Source organism: Oncorhynchus mykiss, chromosome 18 (genome assembly GCF_057628025.1).
Source record: "Oncorhynchus mykiss isolate SJ-2025 chromosome 18, ASM5762802v1, whole genome shotgun sequence".
Classification (NCBI taxonomy): domain Eukaryota; kingdom Metazoa; phylum Chordata; class Actinopteri; order Salmoniformes; family Salmonidae; genus Oncorhynchus; species Oncorhynchus mykiss.
Genome location: NC_143039.1, coordinates 16,935,799 through 16,950,963, shown reverse-complemented (window position 1 = coordinate 16,950,963; position 15,165 = coordinate 16,935,799). Strand labels below are relative to the sequence as shown.

Below are 15,165 nucleotides of genomic sequence, written 5' to 3'. Positions count from 1 at the left end.
TATATCAACCAATGGTTCCGTGCGACGTCGTCGACAGCGTCATCCCCTGACAGATTCCGATAACATATGATGTTACGACTGAGGAACTCCTATAATTTTTACCCTAGTAGGCGGTAACTGCATAACAACATGGTGATCAGCTGAAAGTAACCAATCACAGCCAAATTTAAGCTCGGTTCCCTCGCAACCAAGACCCACCCCTAACGACCCACGAGCTCCACATCGGCAACGTAAAGGGCTTGATGACTGTCGCAAACTCTGCAGCCTAAGAAAAATACTGAAATAATTCCTCCATAGACATACATGTATAGCTGAATGTCTTATGCCTCTGAAATATATATTGTGGCCGGCAAATAAATGTAATTATATTCAAAGCTCCCCTTATTCAGCCTATCCTAGCAAGGCAATTGACGACAGCTGAATACAAAAATATTTTGACTTCCGGATTTACATGTCAAAATAAAAGCACCGTTTTTTAAATGAAAATCAGTTATTGTTTAGCTTTTCCCATTTATAAAATTATGTTTTCCAAAATAAATTCACGATCTGAGTTATGTGCACCCCTGCTCATTGTGGAGCGGGTTTAGCCCAATCAATGTTTTTTATTATTATTGGCTTTGCCAGTCTTCTGTAAGTATCCCCATATGTTGGTAGGCTGTATTTTGTCTAAACTCTAAAACAGTAGGCTAATTTAGGCCAAATCCAGTTTGGATTCAGTTCAGTTATATTTATTTATGTATTTAAAATAAAAAACAATTAATAAATCGTTAATCGTTTAAGTTATTTTGTCAATTTTGGCAACATGATTATTTATCACAAACACTTCTACCTATGTTTTGTTTTAAAAAACGTTTTTTTTAAGATTCCCTTGGGCTTAATAAATGAGAACGTTTACTTTGAAAATGGAAAAAGTTGACATCAGGAAGTAGTTGGCCGCGTTTTGCACATTGTAGACAGCTTCACGAGTGGCAGTGCCACAACACTAACCGCCAGTGTTGTTTGTAGCTATCCCAGTGTACAGGAATGGGCTGGCTGTAACATTTTGTCATTTTCGTTAGTAATGCGTGCGTTTGCATTGTTTATGTGGTGACATTTCTAAATGTCTACATTTTAGGGCAAGGTCAAGCAAATTCACAAACGCGTTTCGTCGTTTGTGTCAAATGAGAAGTAACGTTAGACAGGAAAAAAAGGCTTCGTCGTTTTGACACATCACAGGTAAGAACGATAATGCTAGTTAATTCATATGAGCCACCTTGTTTCACAATGACAGCTTGTTAGCTAAGTAACTTTGCTAACTCGAGCGTTTTTCGGCGTACTGCAACCCCAAGTTAGCTTGCTAATGTTAGTTAGCTTTGTGTTTTATTTCGTCAGCTGTATCCTTCTCTTGCAAAAGAGCAGAGATCTAATTGAACAGAACGAGCCTGGGCTGATGGCTGATTCATAGTGTTTGTTTACAGCAACCTAAATTAGCTATCATAACCAGTCAGCTAACGTTATCAAAGGTATAGCCTACTTGTGTTGTGTTTATAAACAAGTGCTGTTAACTATTCATAAACTGGCGCCACAGAACTTGTCTATCTGATATAATAACTTTGTTTGTGGCTTGGCTTTCCAGAGAGGGGCAGAGTCAGTGGCATATGAGTCGAGAAGTGGACCTAGTGCGACTTTGACCGTGGAAATCTCACCACAGCAGGAAACGCGAAACCTTGGGAATCCATAATTCACGATGGAATAATGCTTTAGGAAGTTCCAAAATCCAGAAACAACGCCACTGGGATTACATTTTAATATTTTGTTTTTCCTTTCTAAATAGAAAGGAGTTGTCTTTCATTGTGACGTTTCACTTAACATCTCAAGTCGATATGTATACGAGCAATGCCCGAATGAGGAGATATAGCTAGGGGCTCAATATGAGGAATCCGGAGAATTGACCTCTGTTTGGAACCCCACCACGCGCCTTGGAGAATGGCATCAAATGAAAGATTGTACGAGGTCTGGATGCTGTATTGCAACAAGGTAAACAAACCTGTCTCTTGATCTGTTTGACACATAAAACATGCATTAGAATCTGTGCCCATCTCGGAGTATAAACTCGGTGTACTGTCAGTAAGACCAGACAGTTAGGTCTATTACAATAGCTGTGGTATATTGAGATGATGTAATGGGTGATTATCAATCAATCAAATTTATTTTTAAAGCCCTTTTTACATCTGCTGATGTCACAAAGTGCTGTACAGAAACCCAGCCTAAAACCCCAAACTGCAAGCAATGCAGATGTAGAAGCACGGTGGCTAGGAAAAACTCCCTAGACAGGCCAGAACCTAGGAAGAAACCTAGAGGGGAACCAGGCTCTGAGGGGTGGCCAGTCCTCTTCTGGTTGTGCTGGGTGGCGATTATAACAGAACATGTCCAAGATGATGAATTGTAATCGGGCTTGAATGTATAAGCCATCCTGTTCTTCCTCCACTATTCTCAGTAACAGCTGCTGGACTGTCCTGCACTGTGTAAAGGCTATCTCCTGGTATTTAGATTTGAGTTGAGCGACGTCTTGTGGTATGTACAAGGGTATAATACAATTCCATAGATTCTGTTTTGTATTGCAACCTAGCTAGACCTATTTCCCCCTTGATTGACTGTAGTAGCTACAGTTGTTTCATTGCACTGGATGACCAATCACTGCTTGGTGCCTGAGCCTCTCATGTGAGTCTCAACTGCAGTCAACACATTCCCTCTTTAATACCACTCAAAAGGACAACCCTCTCATAAGCATTAGCCTTTTGAGCTATCCTGTTCTCCCACACGACACAGGGCAGGAAAGGCACAAGTTTTTAGTATTATCTTGCCTGAGGGCCAGTCTTTGTGTTGTCATGCCAACGCCCTTTAACTTATTGTCATGCCCAACATGAGTTGACAAGAGCACAAACAGATCTGGGACCAGGCTAGTTTAGTTTAAACCCAGATTTAGTTTGTTACCTGCTTTGTAAACAATACGTGTACAAAACATTGAGAACACACTTGATCTTACACTCACTTCTCAGTCCTGTGTTAAATGGCAGGCATTGTGGAGAGTACACACATTGTCTTTGTTCTATTAAGGGACTGTCTTTACATTGAACTTCTAGCCTACTGTCTGACCCCATCTCCGACAGCAACAGGTCTGTATTTCACTCTGCATGTGGCAACAAACCCTATGAGGCTTTGCCTAAATTGCTTAAATAATTTGTAAGGACCTTTACCTCTCCCAGAGCGGCCGCAATGTCAACACTGGCTCAGGGGTCTCCCCTTCAGTGTGTGTCAGGGTTCCCAGGATACATCGGGAGCAAGGGGAACTTGTAGTCTGTCACGTGAGCTAAATCGGCACCGGAATGTTTGTTGTGTGAGGCTGCCCATTGTCTCCACTTGCCCTTAAGATGCCATACACTTCAGTGTCGCAGGTTAATGATGTCACACCTCATTGAGGGATAGGCTCATTACACCCTAGTGTACCAAGATAACTGACCTTTAACACAGCATGGCATATGAACAATAATGGGAGCTTAGTTAAGCTAAAATGACCAACTCCTTGACTTTGGGGTTAGGATCGTAAGGCTGCGTACTCAATCCTAAAGCTGCCTCACGCTACAGAAACAGGTGATAGTCCCCTGCCCTCTGGGCCGTTCTGGCTCGGCTACCTAGCTAAAATATCCAGTACAACTGTGGTCTCTCTAACTTCCATTAGATCAGTGTGACTGAACTGTTACTCACCTCTATAATGATTAACCCAAGCAGGGCTGTTAACACTACGGGGCCAGAGGTTGACAGAGACATCACAGTAAGTCACCCTGGTCCCTGGGGTGGAGTCACACCCAGCAACTAGTGTTGACGGTTGAGCAGCCTAATTAAAGGGAGTAGTGGTGCTGCGGTCAGGAACTAGTTTATCCTGGAGCTGTAGGTCATAGTAAAAGGCTGTCATATTCTGTCATTTTAACTAGGTCTGTAGGCCTGTGTAACTATACATCATTGGATCATGGTAGCACCAATCCCCTTTTGAATCCATAAGTAGCAACAACACAGGCCTAGTAGTTTCTGGTGACTACCTATAGCAGTGGTTTCTGGTGACTACCTATAGCAGTGGTTTCTGGTGACTACCTATAGCAGTGGTTTCTGGTGACTACCTATAGCAGTGGCTTCTGGGCACCGCCTCCTAGCAGTGGCTTCTGGGCACCGCCTCCTAGCAGTTGCTTCTGGGCACCGCCTCCTAGCAGTGGCTTCTGGGCACCGCCTCCTAGCAGTGGCTTCTGGGCACCGCCTCCTAGCAGTGGCTTCTGGGCACCGCCTCCTAGCAGTGGCTTCTGGGCACCGCCTCCTAGCAGTGGCTTCTGGGCACCGCCTCCTAGCAGTGGCTTCTGGGCACCGCCTCCTAGCAGTGGCTTCTGGGCACCGCCTCCTAGCAGTGGCTTCTGGGCACCGCCTCCTAGCTCGGCTCGGCTCCGGCTCGCTCGCTCGCCCGGTTCTCGTCCGGCTCGGGCTCGCTCGTTCGCCCCAGCTCTGGCTCCCTCGCCCTTCTCTGGCTCCCTCGCCCTTCTCTGGCTCGCCCGGCATTGGCTCGCCTGCCCGGCTCTCGGCTCTGGCTCGCCAGAGCGGGCCCAGGGCAGGCGGGCCAGAGCGGGGCCGGGCGAGCGAGCTCGTTCGCCCGGCTCTCGCTCTCTCCTTTCCCTCCTCTCGGCTCTCTCCTCCTTCACTGTGTGCTATAAATATCACCAGCAACATCAGTAATGTCATAGTGTTTATATATCGACCACACCTCGTGGTTTAGCCCCTCCCATGTGTGCACTATAAATACTACTGGTGACGTTACATCAGTCAATCCCAGGATTGTGAGTACTGGAGATTTATGGGGAGGAGAAGGTGACTAGATGGACCATGAAGGCAATAAAGACATTGGTAAAATAGAAACTGTTTGGACAGGACATCTACAGTAGACATTGTGGTAAAACAGAGAAACTGTTAGGGAGGGTACATCTACAATAGACATTGTGGTAAAACAGAGAAACTGTTAGGGAGGGGACATCTACAGTAGACATTGGTTTTGAGTCGCCTCTCACCATTTCCTCTAGCAGTCATACTCGGTTACCATGCCAACCATGCCCTTCTGGTAGGGTGAGGAGGGCAGTGCCGGGTCGGTCATAAAGGAAGCGATATAACTCCTTCGTAATGCTCTTCTCCTCTGGATGGCATCTCCTCTGGATGGCATCTCCTCTGGATGGCATCTCCTCTGGATGGCTTCTCCTCTGGATGGCATCTCCTTGAGGGAAGATTGATGTTGATAACCTTGTCTGCTCAGGCTAGTGAGGTCCTACCGGGTCATGTGTTATTAAGATTCAGTGAGGGGGGTCGTCATGATTTCATGAGGAATGGTCACATGCTTGGTACAACGAAAGTTATAGTCTAACCCCCTGCCAAACCAGCTGACTAATAACAACCCACAATTCACCCTGTTGGGAAGGTCCCATGGGGTCATGTGTTATCATGACCACCCCCTCCCTGAGTCTTAATATCAGGATGGATGGTCACATGTTGGGCACAGGAAACCCAGATTACCCACCCCCTCAAACCAGCTGACCATAAGAAAACACACTAATAGGAAATACGTCATCAGTCATTAAAGTCTGTCAGATCGTTTCAGAGATATTACTAATAGGTTGCTACCCAGATATTGAGCTCATCTGATCTGAATTCATCCGGCCAGTGTTGCTTGGTGTTGGGTCAGCAGTGGTGCCACAGCAAGCAGGCCCAGGGTGTGTCCCTCTCTGCTCTCCCCTCCCTGCCCTCCCTGTCTCAGCCCTGAGCCCTCAGTGGACATCTGTACTCCCTGGCTGCCCAGTGAAAGAGGGCATTCTCTCTAACCACTCACACACACTCCCTGGGGCTAGTGCCCAAACCTGCTCTGGCTCACAGAGTCAAGGGGAGGGAACACACACATTGAGAGTGGAATGAACACGATCGTCATATGTTTTTGCTGTACAACCTTGTTGATTCCAGTGTACACAGACCGACACTTGTAATGAACTCTGTATCCAAGTCCCTCTCAGTCACTTGCTGATCTGATGACCTCACTTTTGGAATTCTTTCGTGTTCTGGACCATTCCCACTGTGACACGCAGCAGGCTGAGGCTTTCCTCGACTTGTCCTGCCCTGCTCTAGTGTCATAACCAACCTTGCTGCACATTTATAGGGCCCTGAATAGTATTGGCTAGATGTAAGAAATATGGTCATTTACATGTAACTGAACTTTGGGCGTCGTCAGAAAACCACTTCATCAAAAGTGTCACTTGAAAATCGACGAAAGGCAGGGACCAGACTGGTAGGATGGTTGAATGTCTGCCGGACAAGAGTAGTTAGCACCCCTGAACAGAGGTCGTCTGTAATTTGCAAACCGATTGGACATGAGGAAAAGGGCTAAAATGACGTCCGCCAGTCGCCATCGGTGGGTGTTCACTACAACACACCGCGACGACAGCAAACGAATGAACACCATGTATCGAGCAGACCGACCATCCAGTATGGTGGGTTTTGTCCTTAAACGGGTGTTACACTCTGACGGACTAAGCAGGCACATGCCAGGGGTGTATTTATTCATTAGTGCACACCGTAGCAACACGTTTGGCAACGAAAACCAACGTTTCTTATTGGACAAGTTCTGGTAATCCCTCTTGGTTTTGGTCCGTTTGCTTCCAGTTGATTTCTAGTGAATAGCCAATATAGCCTACTGCCTTATTGAACAACACTTAGTCTAACACAGCAGTATTCATTCCTGCCACTCCTACTGGTTCCACAATAATACTCTGGGCCTTTTCTCTTATCAGTCCCCCTTGACCTGAATCAGTGTCAGTCAGGCAAGCCTTGGAACTCCCCTGCCCTACCTCCCTCTCTACCCCCCTCTCTACCTCTTCACCCTGGGCAGATATGGAGCTTAGGCTAGCCAGGGTGTGGAGATGACTGGCATTCTCAGAGTGGGAGGGTGATGTGCTGTCTGTCTGTCTGGCTGTCTGAACAGTGCTGCTGTCCTCTGGCTCTCTGCATTGTTCCCAGGAATGTAGGAAATGTCTAAACGGCAGCTGCTCGTGACTCCCCTCGGGAGTAGAGAATGTAGCGATGCCTGTTTTTCAGGCAGACAGGTGCACTCCACATTACTCTCTCTCACACACACACACACACACACACACACACACACACACACACACTCACACCTGAGTTCACTGTAATCTGCCCCTCCTGACATACTACATTTAGTGGAATCATTATCTCTCTATTCTCACATGACAACCACTAACATGTTTTTATTTCCTTCTCCCTCTCCTCCTCTTCACCTCACCCTCTCTTCTCCCTCTCCTCCTCTTCACGTCACCCTCTCTTCTCCCTCTCCTCCTTCATTCCGTCCTCCCATCCCTCTCTGTGACAGAGGGACCCAGACTACCTGAAGCTGTGGCTGGAGATCTTCATTGGCTCCTATGAGAGATGTCTAGATGTGGACTTTGAGAAGCCACCCTCCAGGTAAGCATAGCCCCAGAGGTGGGACCAAGTCACTATTATTTGAGTCACAAGCAAGTCACAAGTCCCAAGTAGAACGGGTCGAGTCTCGAGTCAGTCCAAGTAGAACGGGTCGAGTCTCGAGTCAGTCCAAGTAGAACGGGTCGAGTCTCCAGTCAGTTCAAGTAGAACGGGTCGAGTCTCCAGTCAGTCCAAGTAGAACGGGTCGAGTCTCGAGTCAGTTCAAGTAGAACGGGTCGAGTCTCCAGTCAGTCCAAGTAGAACGGGTCGAGTCTCCAGTCAGTTCAAGTAGAACGGGTCGAGTCTCCAGTCAGTTCAAGTAGAACGGGTCGAGTCTCCAGTCAGTCCAAGTAGAACGGGTCGAGTCTCCAGTCAGTCCAAGTAGAACGGGTCGAGTCTCGAGTCAGTCCAAGTAGAACGGGTCGAGTCTCCAGTCAGTTCAAGTAGAACGGGTCGAGTCTCCAGTCAGTCCAAGTAGAACGGGTCGAGTCTCGAGTCAGTCCAAGTAGAACGGGTCGAGTCAGTCCAAGTGGAACGGGTCGAGTCTCGAGTCAGTCCAAGTAGAACGGGTCGAGTCAGTCCAAGTAGAACGGGTCGAGTCTCCAGTCAGTCCAAGTAGAACGGGTCGAGTCTCGAGTCAGTCCAAGTGGAACAGGCCGAGTCTCGAGTCAGTCCAAGTGGAACGGGTCGAGTCTCGAGTCAGTCCAAGTAGAACGGGTCGAGTCTCGAGTCAGTCCAAGTAGAACGGGTCGAGTCTCGAGTCAGTCCAAGTAGAACGGGTCGAGTCTCGAGTCAGTCCAAGTAGAACGGGTCGAGTCTCGAGTCAGTCCAAGTAGAACGGGTCGAGTCTCGAGTCAGTCCAAGTAGAACGGGTCGAGTCTCGAGTCAGTCCAAGTAGAACGGGTCGAGTCTCGAGTCAGTCCAAGTAGAACGGGTCGAGTCTCGAGTCAGTCCAAGTAGAACGGGTCGAGTCTCGAGTCAGTCCAAGTAGAACGGGTCGAGTCTCGAGTCAGTCCAAGTAGAACGGGTCGAGTCTCGAGTCAGTCCAAGTAGAACGGGTCGAGTCTCGAGTCAGTCCAAGTAGAACGGGTCGAGTCTCGAGTCAGTCCAAGTAGAACGGGTCGAGTCTCGAGTCAGTCCAAGTAGAACGGGTCGAGTCTCGAGTCAGTCCAAGTAGAACGGGTCGAGTCTCGAGTCAGTCCAAGTAGAACGGGTCGAGTCTCGAGTCAGTCCAAGTAGAACGGGTCGAGTCTCGAGTCAGTCCAAGTAGAACGGGCCGAGTCTCGAGTCAGTCCAAGTAGAACGGGCAGAGTCTCGAGTCAGTCCAAGTAGAACGGGCAGAGTCAAGAGTCAGTCCAAGTAGAACGGGCAGAGTCTCGAGTCAGTCCAAGTAGAACGGGCAGAGTCTCGAGTCAGTCCAAGTAGAACGGGCAGAGTCTCGAGTCAGTCCAAGTAGAACGGGGCGAGTCTAAGAGCAAGTCATGTCAAGTAAAAAAATAAAAAAAAACATCTAATCAGGCAACGACTTGTTCAACTACAAATACTTGTCTATTTATTGAGGCCATCAGACAGCCCTTTTCATTATTTTATCTATAACACATTTTGATTTTGCAATAATACATTTTAACAATAGATTCCAATTGCGGGCTTTATAAGTCGATGTTTAATTCCAATCCATTTTGACAAACCAGAAGAGCAGTAGGTCTATGTCTATGGTAGCTGTTGCTTGATGCCCCGTTGCAACGTTAACAGTTCATATTATGGATGTTTGTGCTGCACCCGGTCCTCTAGCTGTACTGCAAATCAACCATCTGTTCTCTAGCTCATTGGTTTTCAAATGTTTTGACCCATGACCCCTAAAAAGTAGCTTGGGGCCTCCGCGCACACAGGCAAGCGCCCCCCATCGCTGTGCAAATGTAGCCTGTCTTTAGGGTCATAAACGGGGACTCATTTTCAAAACGCAAGGTACAGAAATAGACTATAGGGTTCCATAACCAGCTCTGGAATCTGTGTTGGGGTTCCATAACCAGCTCTGGAATCTGTGTTAGGGTTCCATAACCAGCTCTGGAATCTGTGTTGGGGTGACATAACCAGCTCTGGAATCTGTGTTGGGGTGACATAACCAGCTCTGGAATCTGTGTTGGGGTTCCATAACCAGCTCTGGAATCTGTGTTGGTGTGACATAACCAGCTCTGGAATCTGTGTTGGGGTGACATAACCAGCTCTGGAATCTGTGTTGGGGTTCCATAACCAGCTCTGGAATCTGTGTTGGGGTTCCATAACCAGCTCTGGAATCTGTGTTGGGGTGACATAACCAGCTCTGGAATCTGTGTTGGGGTGACATAACCAGCTCTGGAATCTGTGTTGGGGTTACATAACCAGCTCTGGAATCTGTGTTGGGGTTACATAACCAGCTCTGGAATCTGTGTTGGGGTTACATAACCAGCTCTGGAATCTGTGTTGGGGTGACATAACCAGCTCTGGAATCTGTGTTGGGGTGACATAACCAGCTCTGGAATCTGTGTTGGTGTGACATAACCAGCTCTGGAATCTGTGTTGGGGTGACATAACCAGCTCTGGAATCTGTGTTGGGGTGACATAACCAGCTCTGGAATCTGTGTTGGGTGACATAACCAGCTCTGGAATCTGTGTTGGGGTGACATAACCAGCTCTGGAATCTGTGTTGGGGTTACATAACCAGCTCTGGAATCTGTGTTGGGGTTACATAACCAGCTCTGGAATCTGTGTTGGGGTTACATAACCAGCTCTGGAATCTGTGTTGGGGTTACATAACCAGCTCTGGGAATCTGTGCTGGGGTGACATAACCAGCTCTGGAATCTGTGTTGGGGTGACATAACCAGCTCTGGAATCTGTGTTGGGGTTACATAACCAGCTCTGGAATCTGTGTTGGGGTTACATAACCAGCTCTGGAATCTGTGTTGGGGTGACATAACCAGCTCTGGAATCTGTGTTGGGGTGACATAACCAGCTCTGGAATCTGTGTTGGGGTGACATAACCAGCTCTGGAATCTGTGTTGGGGTTACATAACTAGCTCTGGAATCTGTGTTGGGGTTACATAACCAGCTCTGGAATCTGTGTTGGGGTTCCATAACCAGCTCTGGAATCTGTGTTGGTGTTACATAACCAGCTCTGGAATCTGTGTTGGGGTGACATAACCAGCTCTGGAATCTGTGTTGGGGTGACATAACCAGCTCTGGAATCTGTGTTGGTGTTACATAACCAGCTCTGGAATCTGTGTTGGGGTGACATAACCAGCTCTGGAATCTGTGTTGGTGTGACATAACCAGCTCTGGAATCTGTGTTGGGGTGACATAACCAGCTCTGGAATCTGTGTTGGGGTGACATAACCAGCTCTGGAATCTGTGTTGGGGTTACATAACCAGCTCTGGAATCTGTGTTGGGGTTACATAACCAGCTCTGGAATCTGTGTTGGGGTGACATAACCAGCTCTGGAATCTGTGTTGGGGTGACATAACCAGCTCTGGAATCTGTGTTGGGGTGACATAACCAGCTCTGGAATCTGTGTTGGGGTGACATAACCAGCTCTGGAATCTGTGTTGGGGTGACATAACCAGCTCTGGAATCTGTGTTGGGGTTACATAACCAGCTCTGGAATCTGTGTTGGTGTTACATAACCAGCTCTGGAATCTGTGTTGGGGTGACATAACCAGCTCTGGAATCTGTGTTGGGGTGACATAACCAGCTATGGAATCTGTGTTGGGGTTACATAACCAGCTCTGGAATCTGTGTTGGGGTTCCATAACCAGCTCTGGAATCTGTGTTGGTGTGACATAACCAGCTCTGGAATCTGTGTTGGGGTGACATAACCAGCTCTGGAATCTGTGTTGGTGTTACATAACCAGCTCTGGAATCTGTGTTGTGTTTCCATAACCAGCTCTGGAATCTGTGTTGGTGTGACATAACCAGCTCTGGAATCTGTGTTGGGGTTACATAACCAGCTCTGGAATCTGTGTTGGTGTTACATAACCAGCTCTGGAATCTGTGTTGTGTTTCCATAACCAGCTCTGGAATCTGTGTTGGGGTTCCATAACCAGCTCTGGAATCTGTGTTGGTGTGAAGGTTCTGTGCATGTCTGTATGTTTGCACGGCTGCATCCATTGTTTGAGAGCGTTCAGGGAGAAGAAGCACATGCAGTATAGAGAGAGACAGAGCGAGTGAGAGGTGATGTGCTCCTCTGCTCTTCCAGCTGTGGTCTGGTCACATGACCAGTGAAATGCCCAGTCAGTCCTGTCAGATGGTTACGTAAGGCTGTGTGGTCTGTGTGTGTGGGACTGGAGAGAGTGAAGTGTGGAGCAAGGGGAAACAGATTACTTTCCATTAGATCCGCCAGTACGGTCGTTTGTCGGTTCGTTGCCGTGCCTCTCTCTCTCCCACTCCACCTCCACCTCTCCCCCTCTCTCTCTCCCCCTCTCTCTCTCCCACTCCACCTCCCCCTCTCTCTCTCTCTCTCTCCCACTCCACCTCCCCCTCTCTCTCTCTCTCTCTCCCACTCCACCTCTCTCTCCCACTCCACCTCTCTCTCTCTCTCTCTCTCTCTCTCTCTCTCTCTCTCTCTCTCTCTCCCTCCCACTCCACCTCCCCCCCCTCTCTCTCTCTCTCTCTCTCCCTCTCACACCTCCCCCCTCTCTCCCCTCTCCTCCCTCTCTCACACTCTCTCTCCCCCTCTCTCTCTCTCCCCCCTCTCTCTCTCTCCCCCTCTCTCTCTCTCTCCCCCTCTCTCTCTCTCTCACTCCCCCTCTCTCTCTCTCTCTCTCACTCCCCCTCTCTCTCACTCTCTCTCTCACTCCCCCTCTCTCTCACTCTCTCTCTCACTCCCCCTCGCTCTCACTCTCTCTCCTCCCCCTCTCTCTCACTCTCTCTCACTCCCCCTCTCTCTCACTCTCTCTCACTCCCCCTCTCCCTCTTTCCCACTCCACCTCTCCCTCTTTCCCACTCCACCTCCCTCTCCCTCTTTCCCACCTCCCCCTCCCTCTCTTTCCCACCTCCCCCTCTCTCTTTCCCACCTCCCCCTCCCTCTCTTTCCCACCTCCCCCTCCCTCTCTTTCCCACCTCCCCCTCCTTCTCTTTCCCACTCCCCCTCTCCCTCTCTTTCCCTCTCCCTCTTTCCCACTCCCCCTCTCCCCCTCTTTCCCACTCCACCTCCCCCTCTCTTTCCCACTCCACCTCCCCCTCTCCCTCTTTCCCACTCCACCTCCCCCTCTCCCTCTTTCCCACTCCACCTCTCCCTCTCCCTCTTTCCCACTCCACCTCTCCCTCTCCCTCTCTTCCCACTCCACCTCTCCCTCTCTTTCCCACTCCACCTCTCCCTCTTTCCCACTCCACCTCCCCTCTCTCTTTCCCACTCCACCTCCCCTCTCTCTTTCCCACTCCACCTCCCCTCTCTCTTTCTCACTCCACCTCCCCTCTCTCTTTCCCACTCCACCTCCCCTCTCTCTTTCCCACTCCACCTCCCCTCTCTCTTTCCCACTCCACCTCCCCTCTCTCTTTCCCACTCCACCTCCCCTCTCTCTTTCCCACTCCACCTCCCCTTTCTCTTTCCCACTCCACCTCTCCCTCTCTTTCCCACTCCACCTCTCCCTCTCTCTTTCCCACTCCACCTCTCCCCTCTCTTTCTCACTCCACCTCTCCCTCTCTCTTTCCCACTCCACCTCTCCCTCTCTCTTTCCCACTCCACCTCTCCCTCTCTCTTTCCCACTCCACCTCTCCCTCTCTCTTTCCCACTCCACCTCTCCCTCTCTCTTTCCCACTCCATCTCTCCCTCTCTCTTTCCCACTCCATCTCTCCCTCTCTCTTTCCCACTCCACCTCTCTCTCTCTCTCTCCCACTCCACCTCTCTCTCCCACTCCACCTCCCCTCTCTCTCCCCCTCCCTCTCTTTCCCACCTCCCCCTCCCTCTCTTTCCCACCTCCCCCTCCCTCTCTTTCCCACCTCCCCCTCCCTCTCTTTCCCACCTCCCCCTCCCTCTCTTTCCCACCTCCCCCTCCCTCTCTTTCCCACCTCCCCCTCCCTCTCTTTCCCACCTCCCCCTCCTTCTCTTTCCCACTCCCCCTCTCCCTCTCTTTCCCTCTCCCTCTTTCCCTCTCTTTCCCTCTCCCTCTTTCCCACTCCACCTCTCCCTCTTTCCCACTCCACCTCCCTCTCTTTCCCACTCCACCTCCCCCTCTTTCCCACTCCACCTCCCTCTCTTTCCCACTCCACCTCCCTCTCTTTCCCACTCCACCTCCCCCCTCTCTCTCTCTCTCTCCCACTCCACCTCCCCACTCCACCTCCCCTCTCTCTCTCTCTCACTCTCTCTCTCCCCCTCTCTCTCACTCTCTCTCCCCCTCTCTCTCACTCTCTCTCTCCCCCTCTCCCCCTCTCTCTCTCTCCCCCTCTCTCTCTCTCCCCCTCTCTCTCTCTCTCCTCACTCTCTTTCCCACTCCCCCTCTCCCCCTCTTTCCCACTCCACCTCCCCCTCTCTTTCCCACTCCACCTCCCCCTCTCCCTCTTTCCCACTCCACCTCCCCCTCTCCCTCTTTCCCACTCCACCTCTCCCTCTCCCTCTTTCCCACTCCAACCTCTCCCTCTCCCTCTCTTTCCCACTCCACCTCTCCCTCTCTTTCCCACTCCACCTCTCCCTCTTTCCACTCCACCTCCCCTCTCTCTTTCCCACTCCACCTCCCCTCTCTCTTTCCCACTCCACCTCCCCTCTCTCTCTTCCCACTCCACCCTCCCCTCTCTCTTTCCCACTCCACCTCCCTCTCTCTTCCCACTCCACCTCCCCTCTCTCTTTCCCACTCCACCTCCCCTCTCTCTTCCCACTCCACCTCCCCCTCTCTCTTTCCACTCCACCTCCCCCTTTCTCTTTCCCACCCTCTCTTTTCCCACTCCACCTCCCCTCTCTCTTTCCCACTCCCACCTCCCCTTTCTCTTTCCCACTCCACCTCTCCTCTCTTCCCACTCCACCTCTCCCTCTCTCTTTCCCACTCCACCTCTCCCCTCTCTTTCTCACTCCACCTCTCCCTCTCTCTTTCCCACTCCACCTCTCCCTCTCTCTTTCCCACTCCACCTCTCCCTCTCTCTTTCCCACTCCACCCTCTCCCTCTCTCTTTCCACTCCACCTCTCCCTCTCTCTTCCCACTCCACCTCTCCCTCTCTCTTTCCCACTCCACCTCTCCCTCTCTCTCCACTCCACTCTCCCTCTCTCTTTCCCACTCCATCTCTCCCTCTTTTCCCATATCCTCTCTTTCCCACTCCACCTCTCTCTCTCTCTCTCCCACTCCACCTCTCTCTCCCACTCCACCTCCCTCTCTCCCCCTCCCTCTCTTTCCCCACCTCCCCCTCCCTCTCTTTCCCACCTCCCCTCCCTCTCTTTCCCACCTCCCCCTCCCTCTCTTCCCACTCCCCTCCCCTTTCCACCTCCCCCTCCCTCTCTTTCCCACCTCCCCCTTCCCCCCCCCTCTCCCTCTTCTCCCCTCCCCTCTCTTTCCCTCTCCCCTCTTCCACTCCACCTCCCTCTCTTTCCCACTCTCAGCCCCTCTTTCCCACTCCACCTCCCTCTCTTTCCCACTCCACCTCCCTCTCTTCCCACTCCACCTCCCCCCTCTCTCTC

The 15,165-nt window shown here is 50.4% G+C and overlaps 1 protein-coding gene across 6 annotated transcripts in view; it reads left to right on the top strand.

The window, feature by feature from the left end:
* The first annotated feature begins 898 nt into the window (after positions 1–898).
* The window catches only part of LOC110495568 (neurobeachin-like protein 1), a 77,207-nt gene continuing 62,940 nt past the window's right edge, over positions 899–15,165 (top strand). For all 6 annotated transcript variants that reach the window (XM_090207458.1, XM_090207454.1, XM_090207457.1 and 3 more), the window contains exons 1-3: positions 899–1,215; positions 1,616–2,016; positions 7,442–7,533. In XM_090207458.1, the coding sequence (XP_090063584.1) occupies positions 1,966–2,016; positions 7,442–7,533 (143 nt within the window). In that variant the 5' untranslated portion in view covers positions 899–1,215; positions 1,616–1,965. The remainder of the gene's footprint in view (positions 1,216–1,615; positions 2,017–7,441; positions 7,534–15,165) is intronic.